The following is a 20891-nucleotide window of genomic DNA, read 5'->3' as shown; positions in this document are numbered from 1 at the left end:
TAGAGGCTTTGCCTGCAGCCCAGTTATTTTTCATGAGCACCAGAACCATGGACGCCTGCACCTTAATTTTCCACGGGTACCCTAAACTCAACATACCCCCCAAACTGAACTAATTCCCCTCCACTCATAATCTATTCCTTTCTCCTACTCTTTTTTAATAGGTGTCATATAAAATATGCCTAAGGTAAGGACAACCTGGCCTCAATTATTGGTCTGTTTTACTTTCTAAATCTAAATTTTGACTGCTAGTTTCCATCTACACTGACAAATAGCTAGTTTAGGGCCCATCTGGATTACTCACAGCTGACAACTCTCTCTCCACTTCCAATATTCTCCATAATCCATTCATCACAGTTTAAAACGAACTTCCAAAAAGGCAAGTTTGATTATATCAGCTCTCCAAGTCCTATTCTTGGAGAATTCTTTAAGAAGAATTCTTAAAATTCTTCAGGGGCTCCTTGTTGCCATCAGTGAAAGCCCCAAATCCTTTAACATGACTTTCAAGTCACTGCTTAAAAAGGACCCTGGCTCCATTCCCCAGCTTAGCATTCTACTGCTCCAACTTACACCCTACTCCAAACTGAACTTCTCAGGTCCTGGAATAAATAAATAAATAAATATATATATTCCCTTTCATTTTCAGACTTTTCTATATTTTATTCTCTCTTCACTCTTTGCCTGGTCCCCCCATCATCATATTTTTATGAATGAAAGAGATCACTTCCCTGATCAGTGAAGTTTGGTGTCAGATCCTTTCCTCTATGTTCCTACTATATTCTGTGTTGATCCCTATCATAACATGCATTGTTCTCATATATAGTCTAAACACTTGTGAAGGCAGGGACTGTATTTTATCTTGTTCACTTCTATTATCTCCAGTGTCTGGCACACAGTATACATTTTTCAAATAAACTTAAATGATTAAATCTCAACTCAAAAAAGGAGGAAAAAAGGAATTCATTTGCAAACTTTTTCAATTTTCTAATTTAATAGAAATGACCAAAACAATGTGGCTTTCAAACAAGGCTTTAAACTAATCTAATACAACTTCTACAACACATTCCAGAGCATTATAACAAGAAATATTTACAGGCAGCTAATGTATTAAATAACCATGAAAAAGAAATTCTTGCTTTTAATACACACCAGCAAAAAACACAGGAACGGAACAATTAGAAACTGCAACCTTGTTTTAAAAAATTAAATATGATTATTTAGAGAATACAATACCACAGAAACAGCACTTTTTCTTTAAGAATCATATTGAAGGGTAGTTAATTATGTGCAAAAATAATAGTTGTAGTAGTAGTAGTAATAATAATAATAATAATAATAATAATAATAATGAGGGGAAGAGACCAGTTGAAATACTGGAAGCAAGGAACTAGTAAGGCTGTGAATTTAACCCTTTCGTGTGTATGTCTACATAGAAAATTAACAGGCTTTCAGATTGCACATACCGTTTTTATAGGCTTATGTACATGTTTCGCTGTGATTTAAAACATAGTAAATGCCTACATTTTTCAGACCAGGAGCAGACAAGCACTTCCTTCTTAAGACTGAAATTTAGGCCACACCTGAAAGGGAATATTGCAGTGGCACCTACAAAATCATTTGTGTGCCTTCCCACATACAAATTTGGTGAATTTAAAAGAAGAACATTTTTGACTTTAAAGATTACTTGCTAGAAAAGGGCTAAACTTAATTTTGTACATTTTGTAGTATGATTATGACAAATATATCCAAATTGACTTATTTTTGAAGATAATTTTCTCAGATACAATAAAAAATATATAAAAGACCACGAAGGCAAACACAGGGAACTAAGATGGAAGATATGCTTTACATGCATTTTGGCCAAGTAAAAGAAACCATTATATCCAAGAGTACATGTTGAAATCTGAAATGTCTATGTAAACTGTGGCATATAAATTTTTTTTTCTTAAAAAAGTACCTTCAATTTTTTTTTACTCAAATACCTACTTTTAAAAAAATATGCAACTTTCCCCAATTTTTAAAATAAAATGCCACAATATATTGTCATAAGCTCCAGCATACATTTAAATTTCTTATTTTTTAAAAGATAGACTGGGTGATATGCATACAAACTTTCCTATAAAATCACCATCCGGGAGAAGACTATGACATGCCTATTAGGCAACATACTTAAAGCAGTGTTATTGCTTTATCAAGGAGGAGAGAACTGTGAGAAAAATAAAAGAAAGCATCCAGGTTCAGTTCAAGATCAAACTGATACACCTTGAAAACCTTGGATCATCTTCAGCAGATTATTAATACAGATGGTATGAATTAAGAATCTGATTGTTTTAATTAGGGGAGTTGGAGTGGGTGGATTTTATAAAACTACTCACCGATCCAATGCTGAGTATGCAAATAAGCAGTGTTGACTTCAACAAGAAATGAGATCTTTATACTTCCTGTGTTGTGAGTGGGAACGGGTAAGGGACTTAAAAGGCCAAGGGAGAGGGGGCCACAGCATCTATTCCCATTTTGGATACTAAGAGATTGCTCAATAACATATGGTAGGCCAAAATCCAAGGGCACAGTCAGAAGACCTAAATCTACTGGCTTATTAACACTAACCACTAATAATTACATGGCAGGACACCTGCTGAGGTAATTGGTAAACCTACAATTTGCACACTATAAAACCTTTTGCTTCTACTTAAAAGCATTATTTCTTTGGATTAACTAAAAATCTCAAAAAACTGTTACAACAAAAAATGAGAATTAACTGACTTTAAAATTATTTAAAATTCCTTTATAGAAGATATAAAAGTCAGAAAGTACCTTGTTGATTCCAAAAAGAATAATTTCAACAGAGGATCCAATGCCTTATCATCTCTCTGTGGTAATGATTTGATGTTTCTATATAGAGCATGACCTACAATCTAACCACACTTTGGAACATGTACATGTTTCACCTTGCAAAACAATTCCTTTACTCAGTGAATCAGCTGAGCCAAGCGCTAAAAAAAAATACAAATTTAGGCCAGCAGAACAGACTGAGGAACACTTTGTTCTTAGTGTTCTGATGGGAGATGGGAACTCAAGTACTGCAAAACTGCAAGTTTTTAAGGAAACATTTAACATCTCCAAATTTAAAATACTGCCTTTTAACAAAGAAAGAGTATTAAACTGCCTTCAGAAATTGATATTCAATGTTTGTTTTGAAACATAAATTAATAGAAAGACGTGAAGACATCTGAATATCAATTTAAGCTTTTATACTTCCTAACAGTTATATTGGATAGTGGCTAAACAAATCAGCTTAGGAACACACTGATCAGTGTACAAGAAAAAAGCTTCAATGAAATCTAAACCTTCATTTAAGGGTGGTTTGTTGATAGCTATTTACTTAATAGTAAATCCTCAGTAATAGCAATTGTCTTCAGTTAACAGAAATGGAGCCTATTAAATGTTGACAATAAAGTGGCTTTTCAAAAAACCAATCTTAAAAGAAAAAAAAAATTCCACCTAACACAGAGATATCTTTAAGGGAACACATTATCTTTTAAGGCCCCAAATACCAAGAAATAAATATTTAACTAAAATTTAGTTTCTCCCCCATTGGTAGAACCTATATAAAAGACTTATCTAAGAATCATGAAAAAGATTCATCTGAAGAGCAAGTATAAAATATTAGAAATCAATGGCTTGACAAAAGGAATTTTATACTGCTACTCATCGCTTTCCAAAACGTGCCCTTAGATACATCTGATAAACTGAAATCATAATTGTTGTGGGAAAAAAGGAAATGCACATAAATAAAGCATTTTAAAATGATTCTCTCCCTCTTGTAAGAAAACTCTTCTTAGGTACCTGAAATTTGACTAAAAATCATGATAAAACATTTCGGTGTAAGTTTTAAAGCTGAACTTATAACAAAACTGAAAAGGAAGCTAAAAGGAAGCCACAGAATGAAGTCAACAGCAGTAATAAAATCAACACCACTTACATACACCATCAGAAGGCCTGAATAACATTCATGTTTACCCCCAACACTTGTCAAGAAAAGAAAAACAACCCAAAGGAATTTGTATAATAATTTCTTTAGAGCACTTTATTTGATTCAATATGCACTAAAAAATATTTACCTCTCAGACAATTATGTCAAATAATTTTTACTGAGTAGTCTACTGTCTGAACTGCAGAAGCTGAAGTTTTAAAAAGGCAAATGATTTGCCACAAATCTGCTGACGTCTGAAAAATATCTAATGGCAAGTCTTCTATTTTGGTCACTTTATATTCTAAGGTGTCCATACAAAAGTAGGACTAAATTTTTTAATTCAACAAAAGAGAAGCCTGTACACAGTCTAGAACACACATCTTGGATCTGAGCATCACAAATGAAGAGAAGAAAAATGAAACCAAGCCAAGGTGGTTTATCTGCCTCAGGGGCTGAACTCAGGGTAGTAATGGTGGGTTTACTCCAGTAACCATTCAAGTGGGGATTGGCTCATTTTCAGGATTTACTTACAGGCCTCTTCTAAGTCCGTTAAGCCCCCAGTCCATGCAAATGTCCCACTTGGTGGACAGATGAGTAATCTAACCCCACCGGGTTTATTTCAATAGTTTGATATTTAATAATAAGCTGCTTCTGAAGATTTTCTGAGAAGTCTGTTCTCTATTAAAATAAGATAGAACCTCAAAATATGAATGTGAACATTAGAAATAGACAGCATATATTACAAATCCATTCTTGATAGGAACATTAGTAAGAATACACATTAGCTTAAAAAACAGGCTCAGCAAATGTTGCTGATCTGCCAGAAGTTTCAGTTCACTATTTACAAATAAGACAAAGTGAAATACAGAAAATTTTACACATTTGGTAGTTGACAGATTACTGTTTGCCAATAGTGGTCTATCAGAAAACTGATATGAAGGAAGACTGGATAAGAGCCAGTTGTCACCTTCTCAATCAAATTTAAATGTACAGAAAACTAGATTAATTTTGAAACACACATTCTGCCTTTGAGGGGAGTAACTGTATGATCAGATGATCTGATTGGGAAGTGCAATTCTGTGGAAGTGTTTTTCTGGAAATGACTACTATATGATCTGCCACTGAAAGTTACCATATTTATTTCAGCAGATCATTAAAATTGATTAAATGATGATCAGTGATGTTTCCTAGACTCTAGGTATAAATAGAAAATAAAACTACTGTTGAGTTCTTTAAACCAATATAAAAACTAAGGCCCAACAGCACTGAACTGAGAAAAAATATAATGGCATGATTCAATGCACATCTGCACTGACATGAAAGTGGAATCTGCAACTTTGATTTTACCTAGAAAACAAACCAGTATGTATGTGTGTGGAAGGGGAGGCATGAAAGTTGTTTTTAATAGCTGTGTACTCTCGTCCAAAGAGACAATTTATCAAACGACATGACCCTCAAGTATTTACTTGTACACCCAGCATCCTGCACCAATCAATTCCACATGATCACCAACGTCTGCCATTCTAAAGAACCATCCTCTTTAGTAACAGAAATCTTCAAATCATTTCACTTTTGCTTTTTGTTTTTACTTTTCAAGTTGCAAATAGAGTTCTCTCCCCCTTTCTTGACAAGAAGTGACTTCTGTCCATTACTTCAATCTAATACTGTGTAAAAGCTATCAGCTTCTTCAAGGAGGTGCCCACTGTAGGCAGGATATTCCAGCAACACTTAAATAAAAGGGTTTTTTTTCTCTCTCTCTTTTTTTAAACAATTATTTAAGTTCATGTCACTTTACTTTATATGTACTGGTCTCTCATCTGACTTTAGGCGTTTCCTGCGGGGCTGTATAAAGTCTTCATCAGAGTCCTCAGTTACCTCACCATCATCCTCTTCCTGCTCAAACTCTGGCAAAGGTGCGAAGGTCCTGTCTGAGTAGATCTCTGTGAGTTTATCTTCAAAGTACAATGCAACTGCTTTCCCTGCCTGAGCTACTTCTGAATCAGCCTGCAAGCAAAAGATAGGAATATTCACCTATTGGTAATGCATATTCCTTCACCAAGTTTGCATGGTCTGAAAAGCTTACCTTCAAATTAATCTCTTGTGTTTCTGCATAAACTTGAACAACTTTCATCATCTAAAAAGGATACCAGAGTCAAAAAAAAAAAAGGGAAATTATAATCCTTTCTAAAGTTATGAAACTGTATAGGATTGGCGACGAAAGTCAGCCATACTAGGGGGAACAAATTGCTATAACCAGATTTAGTGCTTTCTAAAATTCTACAGAACATGGAACCACTTTCTTTACAAAGCTCTGTTACTAAAGCTACCGTGAAACCTCAAGAATGCTATCTTGAAATGGAGGTCGACTGAATACATCAATCTAATTAAGACAAAAAAAAACTAATCATATAAGAAATGCTGCTTTTCAAAACCTGCCAAACCATCAACAAACCACTTAGAATTCTATCTGTATGGCAATTTGTTAACCATAAATTATTTAACTATTACTAAAGCAGATAAAATGTGTCTTTTTCCTCACAAATGTTAGCTATAATTCACAAAAGCACATTTATTTGAAAATAACTGGATTAGAAAGTAAGACAAAAAATGGGACTATATCAATTTAACTTCAAGTAAGTAAGGTTTTACTATACTCTCTGTGGTATACTGCTAAACTATACTTTTAACCTACAAGGATTTTTTTTTTCCAAAATCACCCAGATGCTTCCAGAAGTAGCTATGAGTATACTTTAAATGATTCAATGAGCTTTTAGTAAGTCATATGACACCAAATTTCATCAGCAATAAAGAAGACATTTTACTATTACTCTTTCCAAAGGTTTTATAGATTCTTATCCAATTCCATTTTCTTCTCCTAGAAAATGAAAATCTTCCCTAATAATAAGAGACTTGCCTTTTCTCAAAGAAAACAAAACATAATTTCCTTGAAGGAGTGAGTCATATATTTTTTCCTCAAGGACAGCCTATCCTTATCCTCAAAAAATTACATAACCAAAGTTAATAAAATTCATATTGCTGAGATCAGAAAACTCAACATTATATACTCTGGGCTACTATTCAAGATGAGCCACCAGAGATTAGTTTATGATTTTAGGGTTCTACATTTAATAGGTTAATATTATTAACCTACGTTAATAATACATTTAATAGGTTAATATTATTAACCAAAGTTAATAATAAAATCAAAGGAACCAGTACAAATGCCTTTCCTAAATGTACCCCAAATATAAGCTATTTATAATCATTTCCCATATACTTGACTACAGACTACTCTCTATACTAGTATATCTCAACCCTTAAACTTGTTCAAAAAGGCATATCCAATATACTTCAAATTATACACAGTAAACTTTCTTCATCAGAGCTGTGGATGCAATCAAATTTTACTTTTGACAGAACTGCAGCAGAAAAAAATTTCTGAATCAAATTAGAAAAATCTCTTAGCAGAAAAAAACATAATAAAAAAAAAACACAAGAAAAAAAAACTAATAATCCAAGACTTTATAGTTTGGAAGCTAACATACTTCATTAAACCTTTCACAGTTCTTGAAGATCAAACGGACATCAGCCACAAAGTCATCTGGGATTTGGTAGTGTTGGGAATGTTTTTTCTGAAGCTTCTTTTTCACGGTGGATAAATCCATTGGTTTCTTTATAATTTTATAGTAGTTTGGTATCTAAAGAAACAAATAAGGATAGATAAGGATTCTTCCAAAAATGCCAAACAGTTTTATTTGAAAATGCATAGCATATTGATTTTAGAAAACAACATATGTTAATTATTAAGTCAGCTGCTTACAAATTTTAGGTATAGTGAAGGTATTTTAAATCTTACGCCCCATTCATATATCATAAAAACCAAATCATACTCCGAATCTGTGGCAATCTTAATGGTTGGTAAAGACCCCAAAGCTCTTATCTGTGGTAAGGAAACCTGGATCAGCAAGGGTAGCCAACCATTAGTGTTAGGACACATCTGGCTCATCCGAATATTATGACTCGTGAAGAGTTTTTTGTTTTTGTTTTTGTTTTTTTAAAGGAAAGAAAAAATAAAAAGAACAAAATGTATTATTATTATTATTATTATTATAATGTTGTTATCTTTTAGAGGCTATAACTTTATATCACAAAGAACTCTGGACATAAAACAACAGAGGGAGAAAGAGTGTAACACGAGAAAAATTTTATTAACCCTTTAGTGATCATGCTAGGGAGAGTTCTGGCCCCAACTCCCAACTTTTGGCCAAAAATCTGTTACCCTGAGAAACAACTGAACTTGGAGAAGCTATTTAAACAGTTCATGAAAAGAAATGTTGAAAGTTATTTTCTACTGTAAAGAAATGTTTTGAAAGTCACTTTCTAACATCAAGTCCCCAAACTTGAAGACAAACTTCCTAGTATCAGATGATTACTATTTGCACAAAACATCTTCCTTGTGTCTAGGCCTTTTGTGCTTTAAAATTCATTTCTGAGCCTACCCAGGAAACAAGTCCCCTATTTAACATTCTATTACAGGCCTGGTATTCAACAATATCTTAATTCGACAAATGATGGTGAGCAAAGGTGTGCAGCATATTCTCATTCCATTTATGAAGCTCTGAGCACCCCTGATGTTCCTCTTCCTATGGGACTTGAGAGCTTCTATTCCTTACAAAAGCCTCCTTTAAGATAAACAAAGAGTATTGACTTGCAAAATTTCCAGTCCTTTCTTAATCTTGACTGTTCATAAAGAGGGCTTATCTTCATAAGATAAGAGCCAGTGTGAAAGATTCAATTTTACAATTTTATTCAAATTAATACTTACATAGAGATTGTTTTGGCCCCAAGGTACAGAGCCTAGAATCATAGAACTGGAATTTTAGAAATAATTCAGTCCAGTACTCCCACTGTACATTTAAAAAAGTAGAGGCAGAAAATTAAGTAATTTCCCCAAAGTTTTAAGGCTGGTTAATGGCAGAACTGGGAGAAGTTAAGTCTTCTAACTCTTGGTCCAAGATTCCTTCCATTACACCTATATTCTTTATGTCCATTTTAAAAGTGAAAGAGGACATAGAAATTAAATTCAGTAAGTTTTCATGACAACAACAAAACCTTTAAAAAACAAACTGCAATTTCTGACAAGTGAATCACACATCCATAGAGCCCTAAAATTTCAGATTAAGTACTTAAATCATTATCAGGTACTGTGCTAAAACATTCTATAAAGGTATCCTATGTGTTCTTGGAGTATCCAAAATGGGGTAAGCAACAGTATTAGAAAAGAAAACTTGAACCTTGGAGAGGTTGAGATTATTCAAGAAGCCTGAGACAAGAAGTCTCAAGGCCAGAGCCAATACTCTAAAGTCTTACACTAAGCTTCTTCACCAAAGATGTCCTGAAGTAAACAACTCACCGAAGCAGGAACTGGCTCCTGGAATTCAATACTCAATTCATGGCAATAGAGGTAAAGCAGAAGACGTTCACATTTCTGGCCCCCCCAAAAAAAGGAAAACACATGAAATGTTTTTCCCTTAATAAGATATTCTTAAGAGAACTTTATCACTACAAAGCATTATTACAACAAACTGAACATATGCCTCCTATATATTGACTTACCTAACTAAATACACATACCCAGAGAAAACCATCTTGTTTCCCATTTAGTTTTGAGACGATCTTCTGTTCTACTTTAAATGAATTTCTGTTCTACTTTAAGTGAATTTATTGAAGATAGAGTGTTTTTCTTAGACGATGACTAAGGTAATTTATCTACTACTGACTTTATAGAAATGGAAAGGAGGCATAAAAGCAACATATAGCAATCTGCGCAAAAATTTATAGATTACTAGGTAATCCTAGTAAAATCTATAGTAACCCTAGTAATCTAGAAATTATTGCTGTTGCTATTCACTGTAATTCTCTGATGCAAGCAGGACACGTATTATTCTTTCTTTTCCTGAAATGACTCCATGCAGGTCCAAAATTAAATACAAACTATATCTTCTCAACACAATTCTAGAATTTTTTTATACAATCAGAAGTAAACTGAAATGCACTTTACATTTATAGCTTTCATTTGCTTAAACTTCTTTTGATAGAAGTTTGTACACGCTGAATAGATAGTAGAGGGGGATTTTGCAAGTACATACATCAGATCAGATCCAAGCATAACTGCAATGACCACAGAGATTTTGTTTTTGGAGATGAGACCACAGACCAGATCAGCAGAAATCGGAGTGAAATGAGGAGGGGATTTGGGATTTCATTTTTAATGACAGAAAGCTATTAGAGGATTTTAATCAAGGAAGTGACAGACTTGTTTATATTTTTAAAAAGAACACTATGTAGGGGAGCCTGGGTGGCTCAGTCAGTTGAGCATCCGACTCTTGATTTTGGCTCGGGTTGTGGGATCAAGGCCTGAACTGGGCTCCGCGTAGTCTGCTTCAGGTTCTCTCTCTCCCCCTGCTCCTCCCCCCTCTCGTGCTCTCTAAAATCTTTAAAAAATAATAACACTATGTACAATACAGAAAACTATAGTATGAAGAGGCAAGGGTAAACTCAAGGAGTCAGAGCGCAGAGATTATTATGATAATGCAGATGAACAACTATGATGGCAACCTCAGAAGGTGATGGTGAGGACAAGTAAGAAAATCATACTATGGTCATTCCTGATTCTTTTATTTCTAATAGATTTCTGGCTTGAGCAACAGAAACAAACGGTGGTACCATTTAATGATGGGAAATAATGGAGGAAGAGTGCAGTTTTTTATGTTGTTATTTGCTTGCTTATTATTTATGTTTTTTTGAAATCAAGCTTTTGGTTGGGACATGTTAAGTATGAGGAAGCTGGATATAAAAGTTTAGAGGTGCACAGCCAGGCGACTACAAAATACCTAATAATAAATCCAACTTATCTGACACTTACCCTTTGGTCCACGGGGCTTAACCCTTGTGCAGTTTTCCCCTTCTTACTATGTTGCAAATTATCACAATCATATTCAACTTCTGGTTTCCCAATATCTCTGCAAAATGTGCATATCCAGTCCCCACTAAAGAGGGAAACAGGCAATTAGTCCATGTAATTATAACAAAATCCACTCTAGAGGAGCTAGTTCTCTGGAGGGAAGTCTCCAGTTTGTTTTCTTTCCTTTCCACAGTTTTTGAGGGGAAGAGAGGCTCTATGCTTGTCAGACCTCATAGTGAAGTTATATGATAAAAGCTTCCCAAAACTTTTCCCAGTCGTTCTTTAATTAATTACTTTCTGGAAAGCTTTATAAAACTGATATCCCTGCATATCAAAAGGGATCTCTTCATAACACCAAGTTGATGGTCAGTACTTACAGCATGAGACTGCCTGTCAACCCCAGTACTACCTCACAATGACCCCACAATCACAAATAAGGAAAGAGCACAGGATGTGGAATTCCTCGGGTATCCCATACTGGACTGGCATGTATTAAATATGCCAAAAATAAAACAATTCTTCTTCATGGCCAGTCAAAAGCCAAGAATACACACACATCTCCATAAGTACAAACACATGTACATATACCCCTTACCTTTTAAATTTGCTCAGGTTATAGTTTGTTTGCATCAGCATTTCCATCAAACTGTAAATTCTAAAATGGTTCATTCCCAGTAATTCTCCCTCTCTCCCCCACCATAAAGAAATTCTAAGTCTAGAGATTATGTACTAGTGTGTGCCAACAGTTTCAATTCTTTCCAAAGTATCAGCCTTTGAGAGAAAGCACTCAGCGGCAAAATTCTAACATTCCAGAGATGTTACTACCCAAAGGAAAGAAAAATATGAAGAGCCTTAATTACAACATCAAAATGTCAATGCTTTTCTTCTATAAAAGAGTAAAGTAAAACAAGGCCCTTATTACATCTCCGGCAAATGACTATACCTCTCTTAACACTTAGGTAAGAATTCTGATTCTTCAGAAAAGTATTTTGGCACTGTTTATATAGCCACCATTTTTCTAATCCAAAAGGCTGAATTACTCGAAATGAGTAGCATTTACTCAACTAACATCGCTGCTTCTCAGGAATCTGAGAGGAAATGTGAATGTTTTATCTACACTCAGAAAAAAGCTGGGCTTTCTCAAGAACACTATTCACTTAATGTCACTTAAAGGGTAATTTGGGGTTAAGAGTTTGGCAAGGGGGAAAGTGGTCTCTGAAATCAATCGGAGACAAAATAGCACGAACACTACTTGTTAAGTGAGAAATGTGCACACAGCACTACAGGCCGGCACTACCAGTTAACTGCTTCCAGGGGTCAAGAGGAAGCAGTAACTAAAAACTTCCAAGACGTTGAAGGTGTTTTTACAAAGTTCTTTTTCCTCTAAAATGCCTTTTGAGAGCTTTCAAACACTAGAAAAGTAAGTTCTGGGTAAGACCCAACAGAGTTGCCTCCAACTGAATAGTATTCTTAAATGAAATTACTGTGGACCCTACTAAGATTGATGGCAACAGATAAAAAATTCAGCTTCAATAGGAAATCGACTAACTTCTCCAACACCCCTGACCCCTGCCTCTCATAATTTAGACTTTTATCTACTTTGCTTACACACACTAAGTGTAAACTAAAGGCCAGGAAATAGTCTACTTTTTATCATTCACACACTACTTAGATTTGGACATTTCACCATTCAGCTGTTAGTTTCTCTAGAAGGGAATATCAAAGGAATAACAGGCTCCCTGTTTTATAGAAACAGTATGCATTGTTTATAGGAAGGCCATGTGCATGAACAACTTTGTTTATTTTAGCTTATAAAAATAAACAAGGGGCGCCTGGGTGCCTCAGTCGTTAAATGTCTGGCTTGGGCTCAGGGCATGATCCCAGGGTCCTGGGATCGAGCCCCGCATCGGGCTCCCTGCTCTGCTGGGAGCTTGCTTCTTCCTCTCTCACTCCCCCTGCTTGTGTTCCTTCTCTCACTGTCTGTCTCTCTCTCTGTCAAATAAATAAATAAAATCTTAAAAAAATAAAAATAAACAAGAACAAAAAAATCAATTATTTCACTGGTACCTTGGGAAGCTAAGAAGTGTTGGAACATGACAAGTTAGATGAAAGACCTTTGGACATTTTTCACAGCACAAGAGATCCCCTCCATTTTGGCAGACAGCACACCAGTCTTCATTTGGGTCATCATCTTTGCTATTGCCATCTCCTCCAATCCTTGACGACCTGTGTACGAGGCTTCGAATCGGGGACTTTCCATTAACAAGGCTGCTGAGCCCTGACTGTTTGCAGCTTTCATTTGTATCTGCAGGTTCAGTTTTCACATGGTTTTCCAGGCTTGCTAATGCATCCAATTCACTCTCTAGATGCAGGTTGGTTGAGAGAGGTGGTGTCAAGCTACTCTCAGGACTGCTCAACTAAAACAAAACAAGGACAAATTCTTGAAGAATCATTTAATCTTTGGTGTATGCAGTGTGTGTGTGACTTAAGAGTTATGTCAATACGTACACATATATACTGACATAACTTAAAATTAATTTGGAAATGACATTAGTGACATAAAGGAACAAAAATAACCCCAAACTTATTAGCCATGTTAATTTATGATTTTATAGAGCACTCTAATATTGGTTCATTTGGATAATAAGAAAATTAATCAAACTGTTATAAGCACATCGATTGTAAAGTGAGCATAGGGTTATACTTTTCCTACAAAGAGCTGACTATGATACCCTATTATTCACACAAGAATCTGTTGCATAGCTTTTAAGAAATGTTATTCTGCCTACTTATCATTTTACTAAAGTAAGAAGACTGTGACAATGGTAAAAGAAATCTTTCACCACCCTTTTGCACCCAGTTTTCTGGGGCACTTTCCAAACCAGATACTAGATAAAGATGTGACACTATTCCAAACACAAGGCTAAATCCCTTTGCTCTCAAATGTACATATACTGTGTTAAATATGCTAATACTCCAGACTGAAATGTCTATGTGCCAACCACGTAGAAAATGACACCTAAGCCTGGGGAGGAAGAAAAAAACAAGATCAAAATTTATTGCAGGGGGTGGGGGGGTGCAGCGCAGGAGGAGAAGGTGGCCTTCCTTCATTCTATACTATACATTGTATAAAATGTTCTATCTGAAAAACTCTTAAATGGTTAATAATTCATAAGCCAAAGGCAATCTTTCCATCACAAAACTCTTTGATCATTAAACTTCTTTCATGTCAGCAGTCCTAATCCTGAGCTCACAGGTCCAGGAAAATAGTCAAGGATCTTTTGTGGCACCTGGAAGGCTCAGTTGGTTAAGCATCTGCCTTCAGCTCAGGTCATGATCCCAGGGTCTTGGGATCCAGCCCCGCGTTGTCAGCTCCCTGCTCAGTAAGGAGCCTGCTTCTCTCTCTCCCTCTGCTTGTCACTCCCCCTGCTTGTTCTCTCTCTCTCTCTGTCGAATAAATAAAATCTTAAAAAAAAAGAAAAAGGATCTTTTGTGGCCTGAGACTCAAAGTGACTGTTGAGATGATTAATAAAGTCAAAACAAAATAGAACCCGATTTAGAATCATGGCAAAAATAGTGACCAATAACAAACTAAAAGATCATTTCAAATGAGTCCTTAATATAATTAAATCTTTTGTGACAAATTACAGCTGACACTTAGATGAAAAACTTGAATTACAAAAAGAGATATCTGAATTATACCAGGCATAAATATCCAAAATAAGTAAATGCTCGTAGAACCACTATTCAGTCTAATATGCAGAGATGGAAGAATCTGTCAAGAGGCCTCCTTGAATCCCTGACAGACCCCAGTGGGAGCTTACCATGCAGGCACTCCTCCTGCCATCCTCTGTCTTTTCTTGTTTCACAGCTCCTGAAAAACTACATATTTCATCTTCGGTCCCAGGTTCTTGCTTGACCTTCACTTGATCAGACTTGAAACTAAGACTTGTCTTCTCAGCAGTTCTTCCTGATGACCCACAGCTAACAAAAAACAATTTAAAAGTGTCACGTATGTTTATACAATGTACATAAAACCAATTACATGAAAAGTAATGTTCATTAAAGTAAAAACAACAATGTATTAACTTTCTAGAAGATAAAGACACCTCATAATGCAGGTAAGAGAAATGTGATATGAGCTTAGCTTCAGATTCTTAAAAAACGTAGATCAAACTTTTAAAAGACCCTAAAAACTTACTTTATGGTGTGAGGCATTATACTAAGTCATTTAAGAAGTCTACTAAGGGACGCCTCGGTGGCTCAGTCCGTTAAGCATCTGCCTTCAGCTCGGGTCATGATCCCAGGGTCCTGGGATGAAGTCCCGCCTTGGGCTCCTTGCTTGGCGGGGAGCTTACTTCTCCCTCTCCCTCTGCCTGCCTCTCTCTCTGACAAATAAATAAAATCTTTTTTTAAAAAAAGGAGAAGTCTAGGAAATAACTATTTTCCCAGACTAGTTAATATAGAATGTTGGTGATTGCTTTTCTCTATGAAGTAGTTTTGATTCTTCTCTGTCCCCAACAAATGAAGAAAACAGCATTAATAGCAGTGGTTCATGAAGCCTCCTCAAAGGAAACTCTATTTTAGCTTTTGAGGGAAGGAAATTGGGAGAAGAGGATAACAAGTAGTCAACAACCCAGAATATCCTTATCTGAATCAACAAGATGATAGGATAAAGGACAGGTATATAACTAATCAGTTCTATCTAGACCACAAAGCAAAACCACTGGCAAGAGAAGTGAATAACTGGTAAGACTGCACTGCTATTGAGAATGAATACCTTTTTCCACTCAATTTGTACTTTTCTTTTAAAAGCACTGATTATTTAAAGTATAATTAAAAAGTCAAGCAAGTATTTAATAGCACTAGTCTTCAGAATGTACACACACCCCCAAATGAAAAAAAAAAAAAACACTATGTAGCTTAAATCTTTCCTGCATTGTACTAAATTATTCAAACTAAAGTATAAAAATCAGGTAACATTTATTCTATTTAATGTTAATACACTCCACACACCACCCCATTTCTTAGCTCTGTCCACCAAAAAGACATAACAAACAATTCAGCAACAAGAACCCCTAGTGCCTAGAAGACTGTCTCCAAGCACTATTTCCTCACTAACACAACCAGGATTTCTTAGAAAAATGGTGGGCTCTAGGCCTGAGGCAGGAAATATGTTAAGACAAACCTGGAACATCTTTCAGAACAGGAAATAAGGAAGCTTTCAAAGACTACTAGCGTTATACCAAAGGCCCAAAGAGCCAAATTGAAAAAGCTCTGACAGGCCAAAGATGGAACAATGTAACCCATCAATAAAAATAACATCTATAATAGTTTGTAACGTATAAAATGTTTAAATATGTGAGTTCATGAAGGTAGTAATAAAAAACTCACTGGTCACTGTTGGAAGGTGCTGGGAACCAACACACTATTATGAAAACAGACATAAAAAGAATCTCTTCTGTCTGTCCTATAACCAGTTGATGAGAGAAAAGTTTCTCTTTACAGAAATATTCTAAACTAGTAAACAAAAAGAAATAACACGACAATTAAAATATCAGTATTTTCAACCAGTTTAAAAAAAAGAGAGCTAGGCAATGATCAATTAATGGTTGCTGTCACAAACAAAAACCACCAAGCGTTATGTGCCCCTGATGGAAGTACACGCCACCATCAATGAAGTATTCTTCCCACCCACCTTCCCCACCCCACCCCAATCAAACCTCCTGATCAAAGTTATCAACACAGAGGAAAAAAACAGCATATACTGTATTTAAATGACATGGTGGGGAAAACTCTGTATGAGAAACAATATATTTCTTCAACATATATATTTTGACCTCAATATATCTGTTGATGGCAATGTTGCAAAATAAACCAGACAAGGGAGGAATACATGGGAGCACAGAAGAGATAAGACCGGCTATAACTTGGTAATTGTTGAAGCTGAGTGATAAGTATAGGAGTTCAATGTAATTTTCTACTTTAAATACATATTTAAAATTTTTCTTAAGGAAAAAAAAACTTGATAATGTTAATACTCACCTCCCTCGACTGCCAGTACTAGAGGTACTAGGGGGTCTCACAGGTGTGTGAGAATTGGATAAACCTGGAAAATAACACGTCAAAATGAGTATCAACGCAGCTAGGAATATTCAGAATCCTACCTAGTACTTACAGAATTAAAGACTACTACAATGCAACTTAGCAATTCTTGGAAATCAGACTTAGCCTTAAAGTCAAAATTAGGGAAGGCATGTAGTAACCCTTGGCAGGGCAGGCATCAACCAGTTTCTGTCAGCTGAGCCCAGACAGGATTCTCAGTACCCTCCTCAGAGCAACACTGTCCAATCAATGAAAACTACCAGGTGAAGAGAAAGTTATTTGCCATCTTGCCCCAAGTTATCTGGTAAATCTCCTACTTAGATTCCCAGTAATTATTCTTTCTTTTAGAAGTCCTGGAATAATTATATTAAACCTTAAAAATTCTACAACTAAAAGTCATATTAAAGATGCATCTCATGAAAAACTCACATTTAAATTTGAACTATTTTTACTCTAGAAATAATGAGGTGGTCTGTTTTGGTAAGAAATAAGTAACATTTAATTTAAATTAAAAAAAATACACTCCATAACCACTTCTACACTATCAATCTGCTTGGAGTTGCTTTAATCATTCATTCACGGTAACAGGGTCAATCTCATCCATCTAAAACAACCAGGATTTTGGAAGAGATGTATATCTCATAGACTTGATAAGTTACAACTTTAATAGTTTCCAGTAAATTTAAGTTTGTTTTAAAATTGCAATTTGAAAATTTACTTGTCTTTCCTCAACTCTTGTTTTTTAAAAATTTTTTCAGTATCTTACAAGTTTTAAACTTGGGATGAAACCAAAGAACTCTTCAGCTGCCCATCTATATCGTAAAATATAAGACATGGTAAGCAAACACATCTACAAATCTAGCAAAGAATGTGAAAACAGCTGGGGGTTGAGGGAGGGGTAATTAACAGCTCTGAACAGCGTATACTACAGATAAATATTACTTCAGTTAGCTGAAAACTGCCAACAGTATTTGAAGAAATATAATTAGAAAGAGTAATCAGGAAAAACAAAATATGATCTGATACTATGATGGTTAATTTTATATCAATTTGGCTAGAATACAGCTACCCAGTTGTTTGGCCACACACCAGTCTAGATGTTGCTGTGAAGGTATCTTTAGACATGATTAACATTTTAATCACTAGATTCTGCCTAAGCCAATCAAGTTCCACATTGTGGGTGGGTCTCATCCAATCAGTTGAAGACCTTAAGAGAAAGGACTGAGGTCCGCAGAAGAAGGAATTTAGCTTCCAGACTCAAGCCCGTAACATCAACTTTCCCCTGGGTCTCCAGCCTGCTAACCTGCCCTACGGCTTGCCAGTCCTAACAATCATGTGAGCCAATTCCTTAAAATCTCTCCCTATACACACACCCCCCCATTGGTTCTGTTTTCCTGGAGAACCCTAATACATATACAGTTGACCCTTAAACAATGTGACCTCATTGACCTGCCCCCCAACTGTGCAGTGAAAAATCACATGTATCTTTGGACTCCCTAAAAACTTAACTACTAATAGCCTACTGTTGACCAGAGCCCTACCGATAATATAAACAGCAAACTAACATGTATTTTGCAAGGCACATATACTATATACTGTATTCTCACAGTAAAGTAAGCCAAAGAAAATGTTATTAAGAAAATCATAAGGAAGAGAAAATACACTTACAGTACTGCACTCTTTGAAAAGAATCCACATATATGTGGACCTGTGCAGTACAAACCAGTGTTGTTCAAGGGTGAGCTGTAACAGAAGAAATGAGCCAATACCTCTGATGGCTTTACCTGATGATCCTGGAGACAGGGCAGAGGGTCCTGGGGAGGGATTCATGGTGCTTGTAGGCTGTGGGGGTAGGTGACTGCCTGAGATGTATCTACTTAGTAGATTATCTAAACTACTTGAACCAGCATCTTCCAACTAAAGAGAAAGAATGAAATGATAAATTTGCTTTGATTAAAGCAGAGGAGAAGCTATTAATTTTATTAGTATAATCGCTTATGTTCACAGTTTACTAACAAACATTATTTTATCAAACTTGGCTTAATTGTTGCTTCCTTAGCCTCTCTTGAGGACCCACACAGTTTAAAGTTCTTATGAACAAAGCTAGGATTAATACTATTCAGCAAATACCTGGGCAGCTCGAGACAAAGCCCAACAATTCACTAAATCCATCATGTTCTATGAAAATAAAATAGTTCTGACACACACTGACACTTTTGCCTTTTCTCAAAGTTGATGAAGAACCCTACTTATCAGCATTCTCATCCATCTAGTCTTCCTCTCTTCATTTCAACATTCACAGTCCTGCCAGACTCACTCACCTGAGTAGAAATTTAATCACGTCAATGCCTAACTTCAAAGCTTTAAAAGATTTTAGACTCAAAATAAAGCCCTGGGATATAAGGCCCCTTATTACAGGGGGAGCCCACAGGAGAACTGAGCCGTTTTCTCACTTATCGGCAAGGCAGTAGGTTAAAGCCAGGGGACCAAGCAACCTAAACATCAATTTCCTCTCTTTAAAACCTGCCAACTACACTGAAGAACTGCAATGATGAAATAGAAAATATTTATGTAAGAAACAGTAAATACTACTTAATTATGAAAATTACCCTAAGAAAAATTTTACACTATTCCCTAAGAAGTGGTCAAACTATTCTTAAATAACTGCCAATCTTGCTTATTGGTCTAACTTGTGCCCATACTTGCCCCTTTTAAACTTCTCTCCCACTAGAGGCAGATTACCTTTTCTGCAAATCTACTTAATCAAGACAGAAGACTGAACACGTACATTTACTTCTTGCTCTCAAAATTGCACAGATTTTTCATGGTTGTAAAACAGGAAAGGGTGTCATCAAAGTAGAAACTTCGAAGAAAATTATAGAAATAAAGCAAGGTAGAATTGGATTGATAGAAAAATGATCAAAATAAAGCAGGTCACAACATATCGCAGGCAAGGGAGGACTCTCCTAAAAAGTAAATAGGCCTTTCTCATTAAAGCCCTTAGAAAACCTCATGTCAGAAATATAAAGGGCTGAAGGTGACAGCAGGCAGTGGGCTTGGGGGGGGGGGGGGCGGCTCAATTAAGGGGTATCAGGAGTTGTGCCTGCCCGGTGATCACAGCTGTTGTAAGCTGTAACTATAGGAGAATTCCTAGATGCAACTAGTCAAGTGAAGGATTTCTGAAGGGGGCGGGGGGCTCCTAATATGGAGCACAGATGGAAGCCGGACAATGTCGCACCTGAACACAGAGAAAGAGGGGATGATTCAAAACAGACATGAAAGTCCCAGGTAACCTATAACTCTTACCCCCACTCCTTCTATACTTAACCAGCAATTTATATCTCTGGCCAGATAGACAGGCCTAAGGCTAGAAGAGTGAACAGATTAGGAAGAGAAAAACTGAAAGTACATAAAAGGGCCTCCATGACATCACTACAGTCCCCAATAGGGAAATGCTGGTTGAAGCATTCACCCCCAGGTTTCACTAGACATGGATGAAGAGTCAACATAAATAAAGTTAAAAGTCTAACTGGAAAAACACTAATTCATTTATTCATTAAATCAGTGTTCTTTGAGCATGTGTTATATAAATAATTTCTATGAATTAAAAGGAAAAAGACAATCCACAGAAGAAATACAAATCATCAATGAACCTAAGAAAAGGCAAACAAGCACAAAAATAAATGTAAATAAAACCAGTAATATCTTTTTACCTATCAGATTGGTAAAGATGGGGAGGAAAGACTAATTCGTTTAGTTAGTACTAAGAGCACAGTACAGAAATGGGTTTCTCATAACATTTAAGTTTACATATCAGTATCAGAAATACAGTTTTCCCAAAACTTCATAATA

The 20891-nt window shown here is 35.8% G+C and overlaps 1 protein-coding gene across 3 annotated transcripts in view; it reads right to left on the bottom strand.

Moving 5' to 3' along the window:
* Positions 1-967: 967 nt before the first annotated feature.
* Positions 968-20891, bottom strand: part of TRIM33 (tripartite motif containing 33) — a 115929-nt gene continuing 96005 nt past the window's right edge. For 2 of the 3 annotated variants that reach the window (XM_026483693.4, XM_026483695.4), the window contains exons 12-20: positions 18824-18956; positions 16980-17043; positions 14759-14918; positions 13002-13351; positions 10896-11019; positions 9384-9458; positions 7516-7668; positions 6054-6104; positions 968-5974 (exon numbers count right to left, since the gene is read on the bottom strand). In XM_026483693.4, the coding sequence (XP_026339478.1) occupies positions 5762-5974; positions 6054-6104; positions 7516-7668; positions 9384-9458; positions 10896-11019; positions 13002-13351; positions 14759-14918; positions 16980-17043; positions 18824-18956 (1323 nt within the window). In that variant the 3' untranslated portion in view covers positions 968-5761. The remainder of the gene's footprint in view (positions 5975-6053; positions 6105-7515; positions 7669-9383; positions 9459-10895; positions 11020-13001; positions 13352-14758; positions 14919-16979; positions 17044-18823; positions 18957-20891) is intronic. The other variant, XM_026483694.4, reaches the window with a different exon arrangement.

The sequence above is a fragment of the Ursus arctos genome, unplaced genomic scaffold, assembly GCF_023065955.2.
Source record: "Ursus arctos isolate Adak ecotype North America unplaced genomic scaffold, UrsArc2.0 scaffold_12, whole genome shotgun sequence".
Lineage (NCBI taxonomy): Eukaryota > Metazoa > Chordata > Mammalia > Carnivora > Ursidae > Ursus > Ursus arctos.
The sequence above is the reverse complement of the archived record's forward strand: the minus strand, read 5'-3'. Positions and strand labels throughout refer to the sequence as shown.